General features: G+C 41.9%; 1 protein-coding gene across 2 annotated transcripts; it reads left to right on the plus strand.

Annotated features, from left to right (window-relative positions):
* CD58 (CD58 molecule) lies at positions 1-23,085 on the plus strand. 2 transcript variants are annotated; one of them, XM_015644770.2, is made up of 8 exons: positions 1-70; positions 9,225-9,518; positions 10,153-10,407; positions 12,302-12,403; positions 14,710-14,772; positions 14,934-14,990; positions 19,137-19,205; positions 20,994-23,085. In XM_015644770.2, exons 1-8 carry the CDS (start codon positions 34-36, stop codon positions 21,005-21,007), a joined length of 891 nt encoding a protein of 296 aa, XP_015500256.1. In that variant the 5' UTR covers positions 1-33; the 3' UTR covers positions 21,008-23,085. The 2 variants fall into 2 exon arrangements, with proteins under 2 accessions (XP_015500256.1, XP_033373235.1); XM_033517344.1 differs by lacking the exon at positions 20,994-23,085 and having other exon boundaries at positions 19,137-19,234.
* Positions 23,086-23,289: the final 204 nt, after the last annotated feature.

The raw sequence follows: 23,289 nt of genomic DNA on the forward strand, positions 1-23,289 counted from the left end.
CTTTCTCTCCGGGCAGTGATCGGTCAGGCAGCGATGTGGCTGCCGCTCCTGTGCCTCACGTCCGTCCTGGGTAAGCTGCGAGAGGGCAGTGGGGACCCTTCCCGACTCCTTCGCTTTCCATCTTCCCTCTCTCCCTCCCGGTCTCCGTGCCCGGGGCAGCGGGAGCGGGGCACCCTCGGCCGCCGCTCCCGGGGCGTTCGGACGGGCGCTCCCGGGGAGAGGCGGGGGCGAACACGGCAGGGTTTGGGAGCTGGGGGGGGCCGAGCACGGCAGGGATTTGGGAGCGGCGGGGGCGAGCACGGCAGGGATTTGGGAGCGGGGAGAGGTTCCGGGGATGCCCCGGGAGCTGCCCCAGCCGCAGCCATCCCCCCAGGAACCCGGCGACAGTGGCTCCCTGCCCAGAGCCCTGTGGAGCCGCGTCCCTCCTGCACCGATAGCTGCGATGACACAGCGGCCTTCAGCACGTTCTGGAACTTCCCATCCCGTTCTCGGCAGGTTCCTGTGCCCCGTGTGTTTCAAACTTGCGTTAACGGGATACCTAGGTGGGGATGGGTGCGAGTGTTGTGGTACCCACGCGAGGGGTGTCGATTCCTGCCCCAAGGTTACCCTGCCCTGCGAAGGAAGCAGCTCCACAGCACACGGGCAGCCTCCTCCTCCTCGTACCGCTGTGTCCTGAGGTGTTTAGGAAGTCAGGAAATGTAGAAGTATTCTTGTCTGTTTTTGTATTCTTTTCGTTCTTGCTCATGGACAAAGCAGCGAATTTCTCAATCCTTTTGTGCTGGTCTGGGGTATTTTTAGAAGTTGGTTTTATTTAGTTTGGTTTTTGTTGCTGGCTGGCTGGTTGGTTTTGCTTTGGTTTTGTTTGTTTGTTTGTTTTGGTTTTTCAGGGGGGCTTGGTTGTTCGGGGTTTTTTTTGTAGAAGTAAATTACTACTATTAACTGCTGTTAAAGTAATAATCAAAGGCCTTCTTAATCCAAATGCCACCGCTGTGCCTTAGGAGCATAATCCTTACATGCACAGCCCTTGCACTGGCCTGTGAACAACAAAATTTCTTCATTCTTGAAATTGAACATGGATGTACAAACTTTCTTGTTGTCATCAGAGTGAGCTGCTATTGCTAGGTGTGCCAAAAAGCATGATGTAATCTATGAAGAACTTATCGTTCCTCTAGTCTAAGGGATTTCTTCTGACTTTGGGTTTTGGGTTGTTGTTTTTTGGTTTTTTTTGCTTTGGGAGTTTCCTGAATGTGCCTAAAATAGGAGCTATTGTATCCCCCTGTTTAAAAAGGAACTTCTCTGCTGCTGAGCCTTCAGAGCAACTCCCTGGCGTTTCCTCCTCATTCCATTCCAGAGGTCTTCAGCTTGCTTTATTTAATTATTATGGAGAGATCCAGTTCTCTAAGAGAGCGCTGGAGGTCCAGGTGTGCAGGGAGGACCAGTGGAGAAGCCAGGACATTGCACACCTGCATGAGTCTGCCCATGTTAAGCCTTAGCTGCAATTTCTTATCTCACCTGCAGTGCTTTTGCAGAGTTCTAAATGAGTGTGACTAAGGCATGATTAACTGGGTATGTTCTTGTAATTTTTTCTGTGAGTCAAGACACTTTATTACCTTGCTTTATCTAAGTTGGCATGCTGCCGCTGCTGCTGCTCTGCAGTCTCAGTCCACCTACTATATAGACTTAAATAGAAAAAAAAGATTCCAGGTTCCAAAGAACATAAAATTTAAAGGAAGATATGATGGTACTTGGACAACTGGAGAGGGTAATTGTGGTGACAAGTATCATAATGTCATCCTTTAATGAAAAACTTAGCTAGTTCTGTTGTCTTCTCTGTAAAACTTTGATTCTAAAGTGGTTGGTTGGAGCAGGAGATCAGGAATGCAAACCCTTTACTATTGTTCACTAAGCTAAATAGGCATGTTTTCACACCATGTTTTTTTTTTTTTGTAAGCTTGCATTATTGCTGTTATTTGTGTGTTGACTGTGTGTAAATGTTTAGTGTTAATTTTAACAAAGTAAAATAATCTATCATCTCTCTATGTGAAAATTAAGACCATGAAAGGCAGACTGATCTGCCCAAGTACATGAAGTAGATCGGTAGCTGTTCAACTTGGCATGCAAGTTTCTAGCCTTGCAAACACCTGTTCTAAACACCAGGATGCTGTTGGAAGATCCTCATCCTTTGTCAGCCTTCTCCTCCAGAATCCTTTCTCCATCCAAATTCAAAGCACTGTATTTATCCCATTCACGTTGCTGAATGTCTGGAGTAGGGGAGAAGATCATTCCCCTGTGGAAGCCAGAAGTTGCAGTGTAGTTTTGGGTGTCTTCAGAATTCCTACTCACCACATGGGGATTCCTGCTTTTCACAATGCCAGGCCAAGTCAGTTTTTCATCTGAAGGAACCTCGGACTTGTCAATTACATCACAAAGCCCCGCCTCAAGGCTGTGGAAGGGCTTAGATTTTAGACCTACCAAGAGTGTGCTTCTTCAGTTGTTGGAGATTCAAGACAAAACTCTGTTCAGATTTGGGACTCTGGATGTTGTATGTGGGGGGGAAAGAAAGTAAATGTGGTATTTGTGGCCTAGTTTGGTGAAGAAACCCACAGAGAGACCTTTGTGTCCTCCCTGTGGAGGAGGTGGATAAATAATACCACACCAACAGGAGGATCACAGTGCAAGCCACACCTGTGGGGATGTTCTGTAGCACTGCAGATGGCAGCCAACTTCTATTTGCTTTAGCTGTGTCAGGATCCTGCCCCAAAAGCAAAGGGGATATGGGAAGTAAGCTGGATATGTGAACTAGAGCACCTAGAAGCATTCTGCGTCTGCAGTGAGGCTCAGAGAAAGCTACACAACTTTCAGTGTTCTGAGCATCAACCCTTTGTTATGCACTATTACTGCCTTCTAGTTCTTGCATATTTAGATGGATTTCTTACTGCCATTTCCATTGTCTGTTTGCATTAATGGTTGCATCCTTTCTCAGTTTACCTTCTTAATAAAAATTGAGTTAAACTGAGAAAACTTGGTTCACCTAAAAGCAGAAGTTGCCTCTCCAGTGCTGAACATAGACTGACAACCTGAGAGCTTATATAAATAATTAAAAAAAATTTTATTTATTATTTATAATTATTATTTATTATATAAATAATAAAAATTATTTTTCGTTCATACTACTTCTGAGAGTGACCAGCATAGAAACCAAACTTCCCTCAATATGGCTTTTTGTGCCATTAGGCAGTTCAACAAGTATGGGCTGGCTTTTATTTTTTCATTATTATTTTAAAATTACCTGGATTTTTTTTTCCTCTATACACACAAATATATGCTCCTTTCTACATTTTTATTGATCAGAAAAACAACTGGGATTGCTCAATGTTTCTTCTTTGCACTCAGTGAGAGGTGTTGTGGGAGCTACACTACAAGGCATTGTGATGAATGTGGGAAAATCTTGACACATAACAAATTCTGCTTGCTTACGGAATGTGATTATTTTGTGTGTTGCTAATAGAAATTATTAAACATACATTATTTAATTTTTTTTAAAATAGTATAAATGTAAAATTCAGTTATCAGCACTGTGAAGCTGACACCTGCTTGTCTTGTCCTGTCTTGAATCTTCCTGAATAAACAGGAAGTTACAAATTCCTCATAGAGGGAAAAAAAATCAAACCTCTGCCCTCTGGTTAAAAACTCTTGATAAGAGCTGAGGTTGTTATGTCATATCAAAACCAAAATGAAACAATATTTTTGCCATTGCTATTTAACACTACAGGATGAACACAGTGACAAAAATTTATGATAGTTTCTTGCCTTAATGTGATTAATGGTCTTAGACTTTAGAGAGCCAAGATCATCTCTGCATTGCATATACAGACTCCTTTGATCCAGAGGGTGTCAAAGGCGTTAATAGAAAAAAAAAAAAAAAAAGAAAGAAAAAGTGGGTGTAAGTTTGTTTATTTTTGGTTTTTTCCTTACTGGTACTCCTTTCTCCTTACAGCCTCAGGAGAACCTCTTGGCCCTGTTGAGGGTGGTGATAGAGGGTTTGTAAGAGACAGAGGTGGTAATTTGGAATCTGTTTAAGCTGATGTTGTCACAGGTTGAGAACAGTTGCTGTCTATGGCATCAGTTTGTGCCATCCTTTATAAGTAGAACTGCAAAGATGATCTGGCTGAAAATGAACCCAACTGAAGGAAAGAGTTACCAAGACAGATTATTCCTCAGTGCTGTTGATCACGGAGCCTACATGAAGACTGTGCTTGTACAGCATAGGAAGTGCTGCTGTCTGGACGCTGGGAATAAGTGACCAGAGGATTTGGAATCATAGAGTGGTTTGGGTTGGGGGAGGCCTCAGTGACCATCCAGTTCCAGCCCTCTGCCATGGGCAGGGGTACGTTCCACTAGACCAGATTGCTCAGAGTCCCATCCACACTGCCAGGGATGGGGTCATCCATTCTCTGGGCAACCTGTTCCAGCGTCTCTGGACTGCTTTCAAACTGCTGCTTTTGTTCATAGTTCAAGGCAGGCTTAAGTGAAAGTCAGTTCTGTCCCTAAGCAAGGCCTAGAGACTGTAAATAATCAATAATCTGCAGGACACAATGATCCTCCATAACATTTAACCACTGCTAAAAGTGGCGATTCCCAGTCCTCTCCCTCTCTTGCCTGTTCCAGTGGCCAAACACCCTCTGGGTGCAAAAGCCTTTTTCTAATATCCAACTTAAACCTCCCCTGGCACAACTTCAGACCAGTCTCTTGGATCCTGTCACTGGTCACCAGAGAGAAGAGATCAGTGCCTGCCCCTCCTCTGTGCTTTTACTGTCATTCTTCTGCCCTTAGCTCACTTCTGCTCCATTCCATGCACGAGCCCTGGTGTTCCCACCTCCTGTGTGTTCTTTTGTTGTTTCTTTAGCTGGAGTCGGGGTGTGTGTCAAGTACAATCTGTCAGCAGATTGTTCTGTCTGCTTGCCTATTTCACTGCAGGAACAGGCAGACAAAAAAAGGGAGAAGGAGGAGTAGGTAAGTTAACCCTGTGTTTTTGGTCACCAGCATATTTTAAAAATAACTGGGTAACCTCTACATGGGAATGCTGCCTGTGATTGGGCCCTTGCTGAAGGATATGACTGAAGGTGTGGATTTTGTGGTGGGGAGGGACCCAGGCTTGTTGGTAGGTGCCACCCTTGGGTCCTGACTTTGTTGATTGTAGAGCTCTGTAGATGCAGCCCCATATTGTCCAGGGGAGGAGCACACACGTGTGTGAACGTGCTGCAGTGTGCAGGAGAACACCTCTGATTTGGATGTTACATGTAGGATTTGCATTCATTCCTGCACAAGTCTGATTTTATCTTGCAACAGCCTGGGCTTGTTGTCAACCACGTTCTCTCTCTCCTGGCTGTAGCTTTTGCCTGTGTTTTTACACCATGGGTCTAAGTGCTTTCTTAGTGGAGTTTGGGAAGTGGGTTGTGTTTGTGGCCTGCGGGAGAATTAAGAGGACTATGGTTGGTGAGTATTCTCATAGTCCTTCTGGACTGAACATTTATTTCAGGGTTTTATGCACCTGGTGGTTTTGAGGATTAGGAGGGAATGTAAATGTCTGCTGATCAAAGTTGCTGGAGGAATTCAAAATTTTAGAAAAGCTGAAGAGAGGGATAGTTGGGAAGTTACAACAAATAAGAAAAAAATCTACTCTTTAGAAATCCCTACTCCTGAAGCAAATAGTTCCTTGCCATAAACTAATTAATAAGGACTTTTCCACTCAATTTCACCAGATGGAATGTTAGTGTCTTAATGGTAATAGGAGAACCTAGCTGCTGCCTGTACAGACCTAATATATACCTATGCATTTCAAATATTTGAGACCAAAAATATTAATGTTAGCATTAAAAATAAAAAGGGCTTAGTTTACAGATATTCTCCAAAATAACTAGGCTTTACATCAGCTCCAAGAAAAATTGTGAAGAAAGTCAAACCAGGTAGAGAAATACAGTAATGAAACATTTATTGCTGGTAAATGGAGTATTAAGTTCTACTTAGTCTGAACTGGATATGGATACCTTTAGCCTGCTAAAATGCTGAAAGAATCAGAATTAGTCTGGGGAGAATTAAAACTTGAATACAGCCCTGAGTTGTGTGGGACTGGCTGCTGGAGTAGAGGGAGCAGACGATGATGTAGATAAGGTGAAGTGGTGGGTTTGCAGAAGAGGCTTTGCCCACACAGTGTTAGCTCCTCTTTATCTGTGCCACTTTGAGCAGGTGATTTGACTGGAAGGGAAGAGCACAAAGACTTGGCATAAGAAGGAATTTGGGGTGGGTTTTAGGAGATATAGGAGCAGGTATTCTAGTGGTTTCTGTAGAAGCTACTGGAGGCCTTAGCACTGCACTATTGTGTTATGTGAACTTTATCTTGGAATAATAGAGAGCAAGAAAGCATGAAAGAAAAGGCAGTTCTCACCTCCCAGAAAGGGTGTATGAGAGTGTTTGGTTATCACTTCTCCCTCTTTGCTCACCACTGTGGAATAGGAAATATGTTTCAATATAAAATGAAGCAGAAAAGATGGTGAAGGGTTTCTTAGGAATTTAGAAAGCATGATGACACATGCTTCTTCCAGAAGCTGAAAGATGTGTGGTTATGACCTCATGCAACATTTCTGTATGATTTCTTTGAAAAAACAAAGCTGATGGCACTGAGTGGGAAGCTTCTTCATGTTTTCACTAGACCAGTGAAGCAGGGAATAAAACCAGAGACTGGATTTTTTAAGGTGGGAGGGAGATGATAGTTATCCTTGAGGAATAACCTTTTCAATGTCTTGCTGCTCGGAGCCCTGCATGCCTTTGGGCAGGAGCACATCAGCTCCTTGCTGCCAAGCCTTTGTTTCACCAGCCAGCAAGAGGAGAGCGTGCCGAGGACAGCAGTGCCCCCCTGTGCCATGTAGAACCCATGGAGAGAAAATGTGGGTTTTTCTCAGCTCTGCTTTTCTTCAGTCTCACTCCTGGGCTTGAAGAAGCAACAATTTTGCCCTCATAAATCCAGCCTAGCACTTACGACTAACTGAAAGAGAGCTAAGACGTGGAGCATTTAGCTGGATCAACACCCAAATGTAGGAAGTTATAAGTGGTTGCCTGAGCAGTGGTGACTGTCCTTGCTCATGTTCTAAGTGCCCAGCAAGCAGCTGCTGTCCTTGCTGAAGGCTCTTGTCAACAGCCACTATTGTTTGGCTTCATGCTCATGTCAGGCCACCACAGCCTGGTTGTGTCTTTGAGCCAAAACAGGCACATTCTACCTTTTAGAGGTAGAATTTCACAGTGAGGAGGGAGTTTTTCTCCAGACTAGGAATACTATAGGTCCTTAGGTAGTGAGTGATGACTTCTTGAGGAATATGCACTCCTGGAAATTGTCTTTATAAAACAAAGGTTTCTAACAAGACTCCAAGCTTTGTCAGATCAAAACAGTGTTCCATCCTACCCAGCATCTTGCAATCTCGTGGTCTCCAGACACAAAGTCTGGAGTTTGTGAGTTCCTTGTTCTTCTGGAAATCATCAATTGAGATAGGTGGAAAGAGATGCTCAAGTAAAATGTTTAAATCTGCCTGAACATGGTAGAATACAAAAAAAACAGATAGGTTGTGTTGACAAGATGTGGGATTTGATAGCTTACCCCGATTACTTCCGCAATTCCTGTGCCTGGAAAAGGCAACTGTGTAAGTGCAGACAACAAGAAGTTGCAACTCCAGTGGTGCGAGAAGAGTGCTTACATGGGTAAATTGCAAGGAAATTGGATATTCCATAAAAGGTAAGGCATGGAGGAGACATGTGTGTGCAGTTCTCTAGCCAAGCACATGGAAGTGAGTTTCTGTTGTGTGTGTTCATTGTCCTGTCAGAGAAAGTCTGTGTTTCTGTGGTGTGGAAGAAGAGCTGACGAGCACTGTCCTTTGCCAGTGGGAAAGGAAGGTCTAGCTGACCTTCTGTTTGTCAGGATATAGGAATTGGTGTGTCCTTAAACTGATGCCATTTAGGAGTAAATAAAAATGATAAAACCCAGAATATTAGCTGTCACTTGGAACCAGTTGGCTTGAGGAGTAGACATCTGTAATATTTCACCATACACAGCTACTGTTTAAGGGGAAGTTTTACATGGTACAGATTGGGAATCCTGCCTTAATATGAGACCTCATTTGCATTTTAACCATGCCCTTCCTTCAACTTAGAAGTAAAAAGTTACCAGCTACTGTGGACCAAAATGGATTCCTAAATGTAACTTGAACTTGATACCAAAGTGTTTTTGTCCATGTTCCTGTCTGCCATGGCAGTGATCTTGAAATTCTTTTAGAGCCATTTGGAAGTGGGAGGTCTTTGCTGAAGACTGAAGCAGAGACACGGAGATGCTGATGGTTTAAAGGTTGTGATCCCTTTCCTACAGCAGGATTTTGTCTGTTAGATTAGCTGTTTCTTTTTTTTCTCATAAATGTAGCTGTTTTCAATGAAAATCAGGGAAAAATATCTCTCTTCTGTTGTGGTTTATTTATTTATATTGAATGCCTAGACATTTTTAGCAGAATGTAATTAACTTGAAACGGAGAGCAGTGGAGGTTTCTGAACAGCTTCATCCTTGCTGATAGCTCTGCTAGATCTCAGAGGATGGGATGCTGTTTCACATATATTGGCTGTGAAATAAACTTGCTTAAGTGACTTTTCAAGGGAAATCCCTAATACCCCCATGACTTCAGAGCAGGTGCGTTGGACTCAGTAGAAGTTTTGCATCTGAAGTATGCTTTTTACTAACTGTGAATATCCATACTGGAAAAATTGCAGTTTATTTGATCAGCAGGAACTTCAGTCTGGGTGTTCTGCAACGAGATGCTAAAACAGATTTTTGTGGTGACAATTCTTCATTTAATATTTTTCACCAGCTCATGGGCAGGAGGCCTAATTCAAGTGAACAGAGGGAAAGAACTGAGGATAGAGGGGCTTAGGATAGGGAAGATCATTGGGGCAATTACTCTGCTTGGGACCAGAATGTGGAAACTGAATTCTTTTGCTGTTCCTGTCATACCATCGTGCTGACAGCCTGGGTTTGGGTAATTCTTGACTGATGTGTACCTTAGTTTGCAACTTTGTGACGTACTTCTAACCTAAATTTGAATGTATCTGACATTGCATATGGCATTAGCCAAGCAGTGTTTTATAAAATAATTGTTGAAGTAACTTCTTTTTTTTCCCCCCTCCCCTCATAGCACACATCTACTGTAAGGAGGTAGTTGGCATCGTGGGAGAAAATTTTACTTTTCCAGTACAAGCAGACCAAAAAATAGTGGAAACTGTCTGGAAGAAAAACAAGGATAAAGTGGCTGAATGGGAAGCGCAAAACAAACCGACATATTTTGGTCCTCTCAGCAACAGGAGTGTACTTATGGAGAATGGATCCTTGACTATAATTAACTTGGAGAAGGATGATGCTGGCACATATGAGTTACACTACTGGGATTCTGTGAAAGATCAGTACTCTAACTTTGTACTTGTTGTGTTAGGTAAGTACTGGAAGAACTGCATAAAGAATGTGAGCTGCTATTCACTTTAAATTGTCTAGAAAAGGCATTGTATATTTGCCAGGGAAGCAAACAGAAATAGAGGGGGCTTTTCTTTGTCTCTATTTTTGTTTTGAGCAAATTTTCAAAGGTGGCATCTCATTTGTGTGCCCATCATTACTCACTTTGGGATGACTTCTAGGACATGTGTAGATGGCACGTCACACTTTCAAGTAGACAACCAAACTTTTTGAGCAAACTGACCAGGTAATGCCAGGCATTATGTATCTATTAAATATATTCCTGCAGGCATGTTATACATGCCTGAATATCTGTGGCATCATCCTGTGCTCAGCCTCACTAGCAGTCTTTGGTCACTATATGTGATCAGTGTGTCGATTAGTCCTATGGATGGTGAACCATGAGGACTCTTGGACTAGGCCTGGGAGAACCACAATCACATTCAGAAGTCAGGTCACTTTCAGAAACACATTTCTCTCTCATGCACATGTGGACATACCCTGACACTTCTGCCTACGCACTCTTCTGCTGCTTTTGTTGCTCCAGTCCTTGTCCTGTGCTGAAATTCTATACAGTTTATAACTAAAGTAATACAGAATGTTTTCTCTCCTTCTAGATTCCCTTCCAGAACCTGAAACAAGTTGCAACACCAGTGGTGGTGAACTTGTATTAAACTGTATAGCACATTTCCAGAGACCTCTGAATTATTCTTGGAAGCTCAGTAATAATCCACACAGCTATCAGAACCAGAAGCTTTCCATCCCTTTGGAGAATGTTGATACTACCACCAAAGCTACATGTATCATTAAATTTTCACAAACGGAAAGAAGCTCTGAAATCTCTTTGAATCAATGTGTTCCAGAAGGAAAAGGTAATAAATGTGTCATGTTGCAAACACGAGTCTGAAAGGCTTGTTTGGGAAACAGCATGGCCTTTGCAAGATTTCTCTTGACTTCCCAGGAAGTTGAATTTAAAGAGTATAAAGCAGACGTGATTTGTGGGCTAAAAGTGCGTATAAAGTTTGTGAAAGTATGAGGATGACAGTTTGATCCCTGTGGAAAGATACTTTTTTTTTGGGATCTCCACAGAATAAATGCCAACAACTTGTCCTCTTTATACTGCTCTCCATGAATTGGAGTGAAACTATTCAGCCATTACTTAGTAGCCATAAGATAAAATAATTTCTCATGTAGCATGTGCATGAGTCACAGTCCATGACCACAGTTCATTCCTCCTTCATGGAGAGGTATAAGATAGAAAAGAGGGTTTTCCTCCTGTTGCTTATTGCTTTGGGACAGACCTCAGCTTGAGGCTTGAACTTTTAGGGTTTTTTTTAAACACAGAGTAAGAATATGTTTGGAACCATCTGGTTTGTAGGGTGCGTAAGGTAGTCCCTAAATGACAAAATTTCTCATTTCTCATGCAAAAATAATTGTCATGTTTTACTAGCAGAGAATTCTTCCTTTACTGGAGAAACTTGTTAGAAATGAGGCATGTAGTGGGTTGACCTTGGCTGGCTTCCAGGTGCCCTTCAGGCTGATCTGTCACTCCCCATTCTCTGTGGGTCAGGGAGGAGAAATTATGACAAAAGCCTCATGGGTTGAGGTAAGGACAGAGAGAGGTCATTCAGCCATTACTATCACAGGCAAAACAGACTGAACTTTGGGAAAATGAGTTCAGTTTATTGCCAGTCAAAATCAGAGCAGGATAATGAGAAACAAGAGAAAATCTAAAACACCTCCCTGAAACCCCCTCTTTCTTCCCAGACTCGGCTCTGCTCCCAATAGCATTACCTGATATTGGTAATGGTACCAATGAGCAGCACAGGAGGATGGGGAATGGGACTTGCAGTCAGCTGTCAGCTCATTACACACTGTCCTTCCTCCTCACACTCCCCTGCTCCATTGTGAGGTCCCTCCCACAGGAGACAGCCTCCGGGAACTTCTCCAACATGAGTCCTTCCCACAGGCCACAGTTCTTCACAAACCTCTCCAGTGTGGGTTCCCCACAGGGTCTCAAGCCCTGCCAGGACCCTGCTCCAGCGTGGGCTCCTCTCTCCACGGGGCCACAGGTCCTGCCAGGACCCTGCTCCAGTGTGGGTTCCCATGGGGTCACAGCCTCCTCTGGGGATCCACCTGTTCTAAGTGGGGTCCTCCATGGGCTGCAGGGGAATCTCTGCTCCAGCACCTGCACCTCCTTCTGGACAGACCTGGGTGTCTGTTGGGCAGATTCTCTCACCCCTCATATTGTCACTCCCCTCTCACCCTTGCCGTTGTTGTCCAGCAGTTTTTCCCCTTTCTTAGAAGTGGTATCCCAGAGACCCCACCACAGCCACCGATAGGCTCTGCCTTGGCCAGCAGCAGATCCAGCTTGGAGCCACCTGGCATTAGCTCTATCTGACATGGGGGCAGCTTCTGGCATCTTCTCACAGAAACCATCAAGACCTTGCAGTGCAAACCCCATACACGATAGTTGCTGAAATTTCATTTATTTGAAATCTGGCTCAGCCTTTCATAGGCCAGGAATTGGAATAGGCATTGCCTTTCAAGTGGTGATGTACATTCTCTGAAATGAAGTCCTTAACATGTAACTGTCCTGGAGATGGCTTCAGGTTTTGCTAATAACTGACTCTGGTGCACTGATTTATTGAGGTTGCTTTTTAAAAAATAGCTATAAAACATATTTGGGGTTGTATCTCCACTGAACTAGTGTATCATACAGTTGCTTTTTAACTAACCAGTCTTTCTTTTTATTTTTTTTTAAAGGAGACAGTTCTCATGGAAGAAACAGAGGTGGTCTTTTAGGAGCTTTTGTCCTTACTGCAGCTGTTATCCTAGTATTAAGCCTAATATTCCTGCACAGGAAAGGTATGTATAACACTTCCTAACTGAGCTTTGTGTGCTTCCAAATGATGCTCATCTGAGGTTCTGTAGAATGTATGAAAATTTTTGGCCATCAAAGGTTTTGTAAAAACAGTAGAAGAAATAAGTCAAATTTAGGCAAAAATTATTAGATTTGAAGGAAATAATGTACTGAACTTTCTTGCATTGTGACACTGGGCTCTGAGTCCTGGGAAGCACTGCAGTTTGCATTTGCATAGTTCTTCAGACTGGATGTTTGATTTACAGTGTTTCTACTTACAAAGTATTTGTAGCCTCACCCATTCCTTCCTGAGTCTGTTTTCACAGTCTTTTTTGAGAGCATTATAAAGCTGCCCTCAAGATCACATTTACTGTTGGGACAGACTTACACCAGATCTGAGTATCATATGCCAGGTCTTACCTGACAACTCAGTGTGGTCAGCTGATAAAAGGAACCTTCTGTGCTTCCTGGAAGCCTGGATTGCCATCATCTTGGAGTTCCGTATTTGTTTTTCGATCCATCCCTACACAGATTTCAAGTATCTTCTTTGTAAATCTGATGTTTTAATCAGAAATAGTAATTATAGGCTATCACTGTGGATCTTTTTCTGCCACATTTTTGGGTTTCTGTGTTAAATTGTCTTCTGATTTGAAAAAGAGGAGTACACCATCTTTTCTCCTTGTGTTGGAGAGAGTCCCAGACAGGAATACATTTCTTCATCCTATGCATGCTCTGCCTGGAAGATTCATTGACTTCTAGATGGGGCCACATGCAGGGTGAAGAGTACTGGATGCATCTCCCATCTGGGAAGGACTAATTGATGATATTCTGATCAGGACATAAGTAGATATAGATTGCATGCAGACCTTTTGCTTTCCTGCTCAGTGTCCATTTAGTTTCTGTTGGCATGGAATCATAGCATAAACTAGGTGGGAAGACATCTGTGGAAGTTTCATCCAACTTGCTGCTCAAAGCATGACCTACTTCAAAGCTACATCAGGTTGCTTAAGGCCTTGTCCAGTCAAACTTTGAATAGTTCCAAGGGTGGGAATTTCCCAGCCTCTTTTAGCACGTGTTTAAGTGCTGAATCACTCTTGTAGGGAAGGATATTTTATGTTAGGGATTGTCCTTTGGCAACCGGTAGCCGTTGCTTCCTGGTTTTTTGTTCTGTACCTCTGAGAGGGGTTTCCTTTGTTTTCTCTAGTTAGTTGTATACTGCAGTTAGGCATCATCCTCTTATCCTTCCTCTTGAGGCTGAACAAACCCAATTCTCTCAGCACCTCCTTGCACAGCTCCTGTCCCTAGACATCTTGCCTTGTGGACATTTGCTGGAGTAAGTTCAGAAAGATGGTGTTTTTGCATTAACTGGGAGACTAAAACTAAAGAGAGTACTCCAGATGTGGTGTCCCAAATATTGAACAGAGAGGAGGAATTATTTGTGTTGATGGGCTGACTGCGTTTCTGCTAACACAGCCCAGTATTTGGAAGTCTTCTACTGCAAGAGCACATTTTTCTGAGTAATGTTGGGCTTTTTCATGCTTTCAGAAGCATGAAAACCTTTCCTGCGGAGCTGTTTCCTAGCCAGGCAGAGCCCAGCCTGTAGTGGTCTATGGGGTGACTTAAGAGATTCAGGACTTTGTTTGCCTTTGCATATCACATCTTTTCTGCCAGCCTGTTTCTCCAGGTTGTTGAAGTCAGTTTGAGTGGCAACGCTGCCTTCCAGCATGTCCCCTACTCTCCCCACTTTGATGTCATCTGCAAACTTTCAGAAAGTGCCTTCTATGTCCTTGTTCATGTTGGTGGTGTTAAACAACACTGGTGTTGCTGTTAATGCACAAACAATGTCAGTCAAAACTGATCATCAGTTAGAATCAAAACAATTAATTTGCTTCCCTTGAAACAATAAGGGTTTAAACATGCAAGAAAATAAACCCGTTTTAACTTGGTGGGATAAGCATTGCACAAGTGTAATCAAACAGCAGAAGTTTGCTGTTTTAAGCACAAGACATATTATCAGAAAATTTTAAAGCTCCACCTTAGATTTGATTAGATGTGTTCTGACTTGCTGTTGCAGGAGATCCATTCTGTTGATCTCTTACTGACTGTCTTTCCCTCAAAACAGTATTTCATTCTCTGTTCTTCCTCCAAGTCAAGTATTCAGTTGCATGTTCTCAGTGAAATGCATTTATTTTTTTTTTGGTTGGGGGTTGGAGAGGGGGATGAAGTGGATGGAGGCCGTCAACAAATTTTTAAAGGTACAATACTTTATTTGTGAGTGATTTCTCCAGGTATTCTATTTATTTTTGTGCAGGTATAATTAAACTTAAAACAAGAAGAAGGACTTCTCAGAATAAGAATCCAGTGAATGGATCAGGTAAGAGAGTGTCACAAATGTGTGGAAATCAGATTGGTGCTTGGTCTGGGCTTGTCAGTTTTTATTCTGTGTCAGTGCAGTCTTTCATTGGAGAGGTAAAGACGTTTTCTTTCCGTCTAGTTACTTTTTCCCCTTTCTAAAACAAATTAATTTCTTTATAGGAGAACATGAGCAGCTTTTCCCTGGGAACAGCCAACAACAGCCTAACTCAGAGGGAGGTAAGAAATCCGTATTGGGGTATTAATGTTTTTGAACACCTGCTCATGGTTGGAGCAGGGAGTCTGATTTGCTCTTTCCTTTTATGGCAGGGTCTGAGCTTTTGAATTGGTTCTCAAAGTGTGCACATGCAGACTCAAAATCTCAATTGATGTCCAATATTGGATGATTATAGGGACCTGCACTTAGTGAATGTGTTAGTGGGGCTGACAAAGTTACTGACAGTGAATAGCCTGTGATTTTCCTGGTCAAAAGCTGTCTTGGGAGGTGAAATTACTTTTCTAACAATGGAGAACTGGGGCTGGCCTCAGGATGAGGTTGCAAAAAATTGCTGTAGACCAATCTGTCATTCCTCTTGCTGTCCAGATCTCTGCCTGGGCTTCTGCTGTCCATTCTAATCTGCACTGATAATTTTTTGGTTTGCTTTTATTTTTTTTTTTTTGGTTGGTTTGTTGTGGATTTTTTCCCTAATGGTTTTGTTGGAGAGTTTTTGGGTTTTTTTACTTCCTTAATTTGCAGCAAGATTGCACTGTTTTCTGGGTTCTTGTGTGTTGGGGTGTGGAAATCACTCTGTATGCCGAGCAGCTAAGGAAGTGGACAACTCCTTTGGTCTATTCCCCTTTCATAAGAGTGAATTTGGCTACCACTTTCTAGCTTTAGCATGTATGAGTTTTGTTGTTAGGACTGTGGTCTGTTTTTAGGAACCAAACAAAATTAACCCCCAAGGCAGTCAAGAAGACTGGGGAGATCAGGAGAAGATTCTTAAGAAATGTTGTGTTACCAGACGGAACATTGTTTCAGTGGGGAATGGCCAAAGCTCCTGCATCAGGTGGCAGGCTCAGTGCCCTCCTGGAGTGCTCTGAGCTCACAGTGTGCCTTCATGTAGGGTGCTCAGTCTGGTGCCTTACATTTGTTACAGCTGTGGTTCTAGCCCATGGTTCAGAGACTGCTAAAGTCGAGACTGTGGATGAAACTGAAAGTGAGAGAAGGAGAAGGATGGGTAGGAAAAACCCCCCAATAACCCCCGCAAAAGACCTCATTTGGTACTGCACTTAAATTTGTTTTAGAATGTTTCTATTAAAGATTCTTTAAGGTCTGCAAAGAGGAAGGGTTTAAAGTTGCAGTGTTAGTGGAACACAAAGATGAAGTAAAAAAAGTAGATGCAGATTCTCTTCTCAGCTGTCTCTGGCTTTTTATGGCAGATCTGTGCAGCTTTACCAGTAGATCTACTTCAGCAAGACTTTTGTGAAGTTGTAGGCATAAATATAAACATTGTTGGTCATGGTCTGGGACCTGAAGTGGTTGCTGGAGGGAAGTTGAAATTAATTGTGAGTCCTTAAAGTGGCATAACATAGTTGTTCATAGGATCATCTCTTAAAAATGAAATTGTCACTTTAAGGCTGAGTTGCGTATTTTGCAGACTGTTGTGCCACCTCCATACATATTTCAGGAAAAGGATTTCTGTTTTCTTGCAGCTGCATTTTCACACATTGTTTGTTGTGAGAATGAAGAGCCTGAAGCAGGTAACTAGTGAGATGGAGCCGTAGAACAGAGGAACATGAAGGGGGGAAAGTAATTTTGCACATGGCCTTTTGCTGTCCAAGCCATATTAGCATGTTCTCAGTATAGAGTTTACTATTCCCCTTTTGGCTTAGAAGAACCTATTGCCTTAGGAACAGTAAATGTTGATGGGTAGATCACTAGAAGACAAATCAGAAAGACCTGGAGGCTGTGTTTGGTAAACAGCACAGAGCAAACACCTTCTTGGGGTTTCACCTTCCCTCTTGATATGATGAGAAATATGACCCTTTGCTGGGTTTGCAGAGCATTTTACCGCATATGGGAAACAGAACTAAGCATGGAGGCAAGATAAGAGCCTCAGCACACCAATTTAGAGATGGGATGCTTACCAGCTTGCAAAATTTGTATTAGGGAGATGAAATGTGCCTCTCTAAGGAATGAAGCATGCTGTATCTTCCACTTGCTTTATGCTTTAGGAGAGTCTTTTGACTGTATTCATCAGGCAGTTAAGCAAAGCTCCAGTTTTGTTTTCTTAGTTCAGTCGCTGTAAATTTCAAGGAAGTTCTGGGACTTGTATTTTTTCTAGAAGTTCTTTTAACTCCAAAAGGCTAATGAAATTGCCCATTATTGTTCAAGTCAAGAAAATGAACATTGTTCAAGTCAAGAAAAAATGTCAGTTTTTTTCCCCGGTTGGTTGCACTAGTGATTCATTCACTCACTAACTCTTCCACCATTTCCCACAAGTAGCTATTAATAAGGGGTTGGAAAAGTTTGGTCCCCCTTTCCTATAAGGGAAAAAAAACCACCAATGATGACAATAAGGAAAAGGAAACTCAGAAAAATTCAGAAGCCCCCAGAGTTTGCTGCTTATTCTTCCTGCATGTATTGCAATGGGTATAGAAGAGCTTTCTTTCATCTGAAGAAATAGGGATTGTGTAGCTGATGGTGAAGGTGTGGTGCACTGCAGAATTGTGTTATCCCTTGTGTAACTATTTCCATATACATAGACATGGGTATGGGAAAAGGAGGCTTATTTTATGCCTGTCTTAAAGTGGAAAGAAAACATACAGTTCAGGCAAGAGAAAAGTCAGATCTATAGGTAAAGGTTAGTTTGGACATGAGATGCAGAAAACAAAATCCTTTATTTTGTTGCAGAATAGAATAGAAACATCAGGAAGGGGAGTACACCTCTGTGCAGTACACCCAGCAGCACCTGTGGGGAACAGGCAGTCACTTCTCTATGGATGGAAAATAGTAGGCTAGGCTATGAAATGTGAGTTTCATATTTCTCTGAAATGTGTGTGCAAAGCAATTTCAAGCAGGGCTTTTGCTGATAGCACAGCAGTACTTGCAGCTCTAAGCCCTGGGCTGCACAGAGCAGTGGCCTGTGCTGGGGAGGAGCAGAAGCAGTGGACTGTGCTCCTGAGGGACTGCAGTTGTTCTCTGGTCTCTTTTCAGACAGACCAGAATGAGGATGACAGAGCCCTGAAAGACAATCAGATAGTTAAGAATGGTGTAAATCAGGAAGGCCTGTTCTAGGGAGCAGTCAGTGCTACTGACCCAGTAGGCAAACTGGCCATGATTCCTTCATAGAATCATAAATCTGGTGAGTTGGAAGGGACACATCAGGAACAACTCCAGCCCCTGGCCCTGCAGATGACACCCCAATAATCACACCATATCCCTGAGAGTGTTGTTCAAATGCTTCTTGAATTTTGTCAGGTTTGGTTCTGTAACAACTTCCCTGGGGAGCCTGTTCCAGTGCCCAACCAACCTCTGGGGGGAAAAATATTTTCCTTGATACCCAAACTAAACCTGCCCTGACTCAGCTTTATGCCATGTCCTCGAGTCCTGTCACTGGTCATGAGAGTGAGGAGATGGTTCCTGTCTCTCCTCTTCCCCACACAAGGAAGCTGTAGACTGCGGTGAGGTCCCTCTTCAATCTCTCCTCCAGGCTGAACAAACCAAGTGACCTCAGCCACTCCTCAGAAGGCTTCCCCTTCAGAGACTTCACCAACCTCATGGCCATCCTTTGAATGCTCTCCAGGAGCTTTTTAATGTTGTGTATATTTATTTTTTTATATTTTATATTGTATATTCATGTAGAGCTGTAACTAGCAACTCAGTCTGGTGCAATAGAGCCATACCTCGAAGCTGAGCAAGGCTTGTCTTCTTATCTCTCTGCAGACACCTTAAAGAACAGCAGCTTGCTGGCCAACCATGCAGATGACCATGGCATAAACAAAGGAGATATATATATATATATTTATTTTTTTTTTTCTAATATATATAAATAAAAGAAGTGCCTGGGCCGTGAGCAGTCTTTCTTCAGTGAGACTTTTGCCAAATGCCAGCAAATGGGTGGCACCATGGGTGCTGAGCACTTCCTGTGCTTGGCCTCTACAGCATGTGTGAGGGACTGTGACGAGAATGCAGAGTCAGGAAGGGAGCAGAGAAGGGAGGCGCTGAATGGTGATCCCACGGGAGAGGGACATGTTGGTCAGGGTTATGATTGTTGCCAATCAAATGGCCCAAATCTCAGTCTGATTATTCTTGATCTATCTGGGGCAGAGAGGCAGAGTGTTGTGAGGTCCAGGATTGTCTGAGTATCACCTTTATCCTTGCAGAAGTGACTCAGGATGCAGGAGGTGGAAATGGGGAGCCCCTGAACAACTCTTCCAGCTGCAATAAAGAAGGTATGCGAGCGTGAAGCTCTCTGTCTGGGAGTCTGCTGACTGACACAGAGGTTGACTGTGAATAATTTTCCTTTCTTGGAAAAAAAAGGAAAAATGTCATTTTGTCTGTCATACAGTTCTTACTTGAGTGGTGTAACTGTGGGCATCTCATACTGGTTTCTGCTTTTTGTGTTGTAGGTGAGTGGTCACCAAACTTTTTGTGATTGTCTACCACATCAGTAAAATACTTTGAACATGCACACCCAATTTATGTATATTTATAAGTTATATACAATTATTACCATACTGAAGTATTATATACATTATAAAACATACACAAAATAAAAAAAAAATCAAAATACTATAATGATGAAGTAAATACTATTTTTCTTTTTAAAATTTTATTACTGGTGCAAAAATACTTTTTCTCTGCACCACAATGGATTGCCTTGTGCACACCCACTTTGGAGCCTGCTGGTGTAGATAATCCATTTAAACATACTCAAAATGCACAGCAGTGTGAAAGCAAGTGGCACCTTACTGCTGCAGAGTTGTTCTGCCAAGTTTGATACTTCTGTTGAATTACCAGCCAAGCAATCACATCTGGTTTATAAATTCTAATTCTAATATAAATTCTGGTATTTGCTGAAAACAGTGTTGAAAAGAGATGTGCAAAAATCTCCAAATGTGAGTAAACATGGATGAATGGAAGGGTAGGAGGGAATTAGGACTGAATATAAAAAACCTGACTCGGTGATGTAGACAAAACTGCTGATGAATCGATCATGAAACCAGGAAGCAGACTTAGAACAGGCTGTGTAGCTGCAGAGGAAGCTGTGGTGTGTCATAATAATCGAGTCAGATCCTGTTAGTTAACAGTGAGTAATACTGAAAGCCAAATGAAGTAACTCAGTGTCTATTCCTGGTCCATGTGACGTGCTGATTTGCTGGGCTAAACTCTGCTCCTGCCCCACCTTTAAAGGTTTAGCGTCTCAAACTGGTCGGTTATTATGTCATGCTGAGGTGCCAGATGCAGCCGTGCTTGCTTTGGTGCTGCTTGCAAACCATGTGAGAACAGAACATTTTGTGTGTTTTGTAGGGGTATGAAATGCTTATCCCTGAAGATGTAAAGTGGCAGAACCCTATTTCATATTCAGACCCTTTCACTGCACGGACACAGGAAAATAGCACACACACACACACAAAACTGGCTTTTTGATCATGTTCTTTAGTATCATCATGTAGTCTTGAACTTCCTGCACTGTAACTTCCATTTGCCTTCAGTCTCCTTGCTTGTTAAATAAGAGCTGTATTTTCAGCCCTCAAAGGAGAAAACTCCAAAATCACCTGACACTACTGTGTGAAAGAAATAGCAGCAGCAACACATGCATGTGTGGTGCACAGCTCATACTGAGATTATAGACATAAAATGTTTGAATAGAAGTGGTGTCTTAAATTACCTGATTCTATGATCCAAAGTCATGGAGTCAGAACAATTTCAGAGGTTACCAGCTACTTAACAGGTGGGTGTCAGTAAGTACTAAATGTTCTAAATGTAGTCCAGTTGCAGATGAATGTGCCTAATCATAAGCATGGTAATTTGGATAAAATGTTTAGTGGCTATCAAATATCACTGGTCATGTACCTGCTCTGGCTGGGTTGTTATGAGTCATGTGACAGTGTCTGGGAGCATCTTCACAGCCCCTCATTAGTATTTAAAGCTTGCAGTATTCTCATGTTGCTAATTCAATCTCTAGAAGAAAATACATAGTAATTTACCTGTGTGCTTCTCTTATTCTTTTGTTTCAGATGTTAAAGCATAAGCAAATAATTGCTTTGTTGCCCAAAAAATATGGAAGAGAAGCAGTAGAATTCAGTGATGAAGGAGGTGCCACCTTTTCCCTTGAAGGGCTTCCACAAGCAATGAAGTGGTCAGAGCTTTGTCAAGACACACTTTGAACACAGGCTGAACTGTTTCCAGTACCTGTTTTTCTTTCCTCAGGAAGGAGAGCCTCATTTTCTAGTGCTACTATTTGAAGACAAATAGGCCAAATCATGGACAAAATATTTTGAATTGTTTTGTATATGGTTTTAACAAACAGTGCCCTACTAACACACCAAACCTTTTTGTAGTTGATATTAAGAGATTTACAAAGTTTTATATATTTGCATGAATGTGGACAAATCAAAAATGGATCAGCTTTCTACACACTTTTTTATCAGTGCCTTTTTGCAATCAGAAAAAAACCTCCATCCTTCAACAGGCCCAGATAGGTGGAAGGTTGCATTTTCTAGTCTTGGTTCTAGACAAAGCTATGTCCTGTAGTTGCCGGATGCCTGGCAAATTGATCATCTCCTCACTCAATTTCAGCTCATTGTTGCACTGGAACAAAGCTGCTATTAACAACAGTTTTGGGCTTTTCCTAAAGCTTTTTATATTTTTTTAACTTTTAAGACTTTTCTTTTTAAGCCTTAGCTCTTTACATTTTTCTAAGAATGTCAGTTCACTTCTACTCATTTGTAGGAAATAATTGTATGTTTTTAAGTTGCTTGAGACTAGAACAAAACCTTGAAAACTGAGATAATTTATATAATGAAGCTCAAAAACAATCAAAAAGAAAACCACCATGCATTAATGTGTAAAGAACATCAAGCTATGGAGTGTTTTTCTTTACATGTACATGCTGATTGTTCAGTTGAAAGCCAGTTTATTTTTAACTTGGTATGTGTAAAGAATCATGAAGTTTTGACACGGGTAACCAAAGATTAAGAAGCTTCAGCTTTCCTCTTGTTTCAACTTATGCCCTTTCCACTCCCACAATTTCTTCTGCTGCTTGGAGCTGTACTGCATGAGTGTACAGATTGTTCACTGTACAGTGTACAAAAGTTCAAAAGTCTGGTTGGACTAGAACTTTTACCTCTACTGCTGTCTGTAAATATTTATAATTTATTATGAAAATACTCAAGATGTAAGAAACTTTGTCATGTCTATTTGTAATATATACATGCAATTTTTATTTATCCTTAAGAGTTACTAACTGATCCCAAAATAATCTTAACCCAAAGTGATGTATTTTATATGTTTTTTCATTTGTTTGCTTTGTTTGTTTGTTGTTTTTTGGGGGTCAGTATTCCTAACCCAAGTGTCCTTCTCCATTCCACCTTGAATGAATTTATCAGGATAATGCTGTCTTAATAACTTTTTAACAAGTCTCCACACAAAGATATTTTTTGTCATGGTTATTGTGGTAAAAGTAAACCTGTAGTTTGTTTGCCTCCTTGGGCAAAGTCCTATTTTCTGTTATTAATGTAAGAAATATTTGTTTAAAAATGACTGGTGTAACTGTCTGAAATTGCTGCCAGAAACTTTGCCATTTTGTGTAATGCATTCATCCCGTGCAATTTAATACTAAACAACACAGAAAGGTCTCACATAGTGTGGTTTTGAAAATTCTTTGACACTTGGTATAACTGACATTGTTTCCAAAGCAAGAAGCAACATCCTTCAAAAATAGTAAGCAGTTGTGGTTAATTAAAGTTGCTGGAAGTCTTAAGACTGGTTTGTGGAATTTTGGAGCTTGATAGAAGTAGAAAAACCCATTTACATGGCAGGCTGATGTAAGAGCAAGAACTACGGGCTCTACAGTCTCACACTGCCAGCTTTTACCCTTTTACCTTGCACAGTTTCTTCTGTGCGTGAGAAATTTCTGGTAGAACAGCAAACTGCAGTTTTCAAAGTAACAGTGAAGCTTTGTTTTTTATTATTGGTATGGTTGTTTCTCTGGGTTTTATGAGGGGTAGTTTTGGTTTTGGTGACAGTATTTGCAATGCCATTCCCTATGTCCTTCTCTTCAAATGTCTCCTCAGTAACTAAAGAATAAACAATTTTTTTCTGAGAAAAGCTTGTGTACGATTTTACTTTGCAGTGAATGGAAAAATAGGCAGTTTTCAATAACAGAGTAGAAGCTTGCTCGAAATGCAGTTATTTTTGACCTGTGAACAACTTGAATCCAGGAAATGCTGACTGTATTCCAGGAAGTGAGCCTGCCCTCCAACATCCTTGATGCTGGTGGTAAGACCTGTCTTAGCTAATAAGTAAACTCAC

Source organism: Parus major, chromosome 1, assembly GCF_001522545.3.
Source record: "Parus major isolate Abel chromosome 1, Parus_major1.1, whole genome shotgun sequence".
In the NCBI taxonomy this organism is placed as follows: domain Eukaryota; kingdom Metazoa; phylum Chordata; class Aves; order Passeriformes; family Paridae; genus Parus; species Parus major.

Coding starts and splice junctions, on each gene's coding strand:
- CD58 (XM_015644770.2), top strand. CDS start 34: ATGTGGCTGCCGCTCCTGTGCCTCACGTCCGTCCTGG. Junction 9,519..10,152: donor CTTTGTACTTGTTGTGTTAG/GTAAGTACTGGA, acceptor CTCTCCTTCTAG/ATTCCCTTCCAGAACCTGAA. Junction 14,773..14,933: donor GAATCCAGTGAATGGATCAG/GTAAGAGAGTGT, acceptor ATTTCTTTATAG/GAGAACATGAGCAGCTTTTC.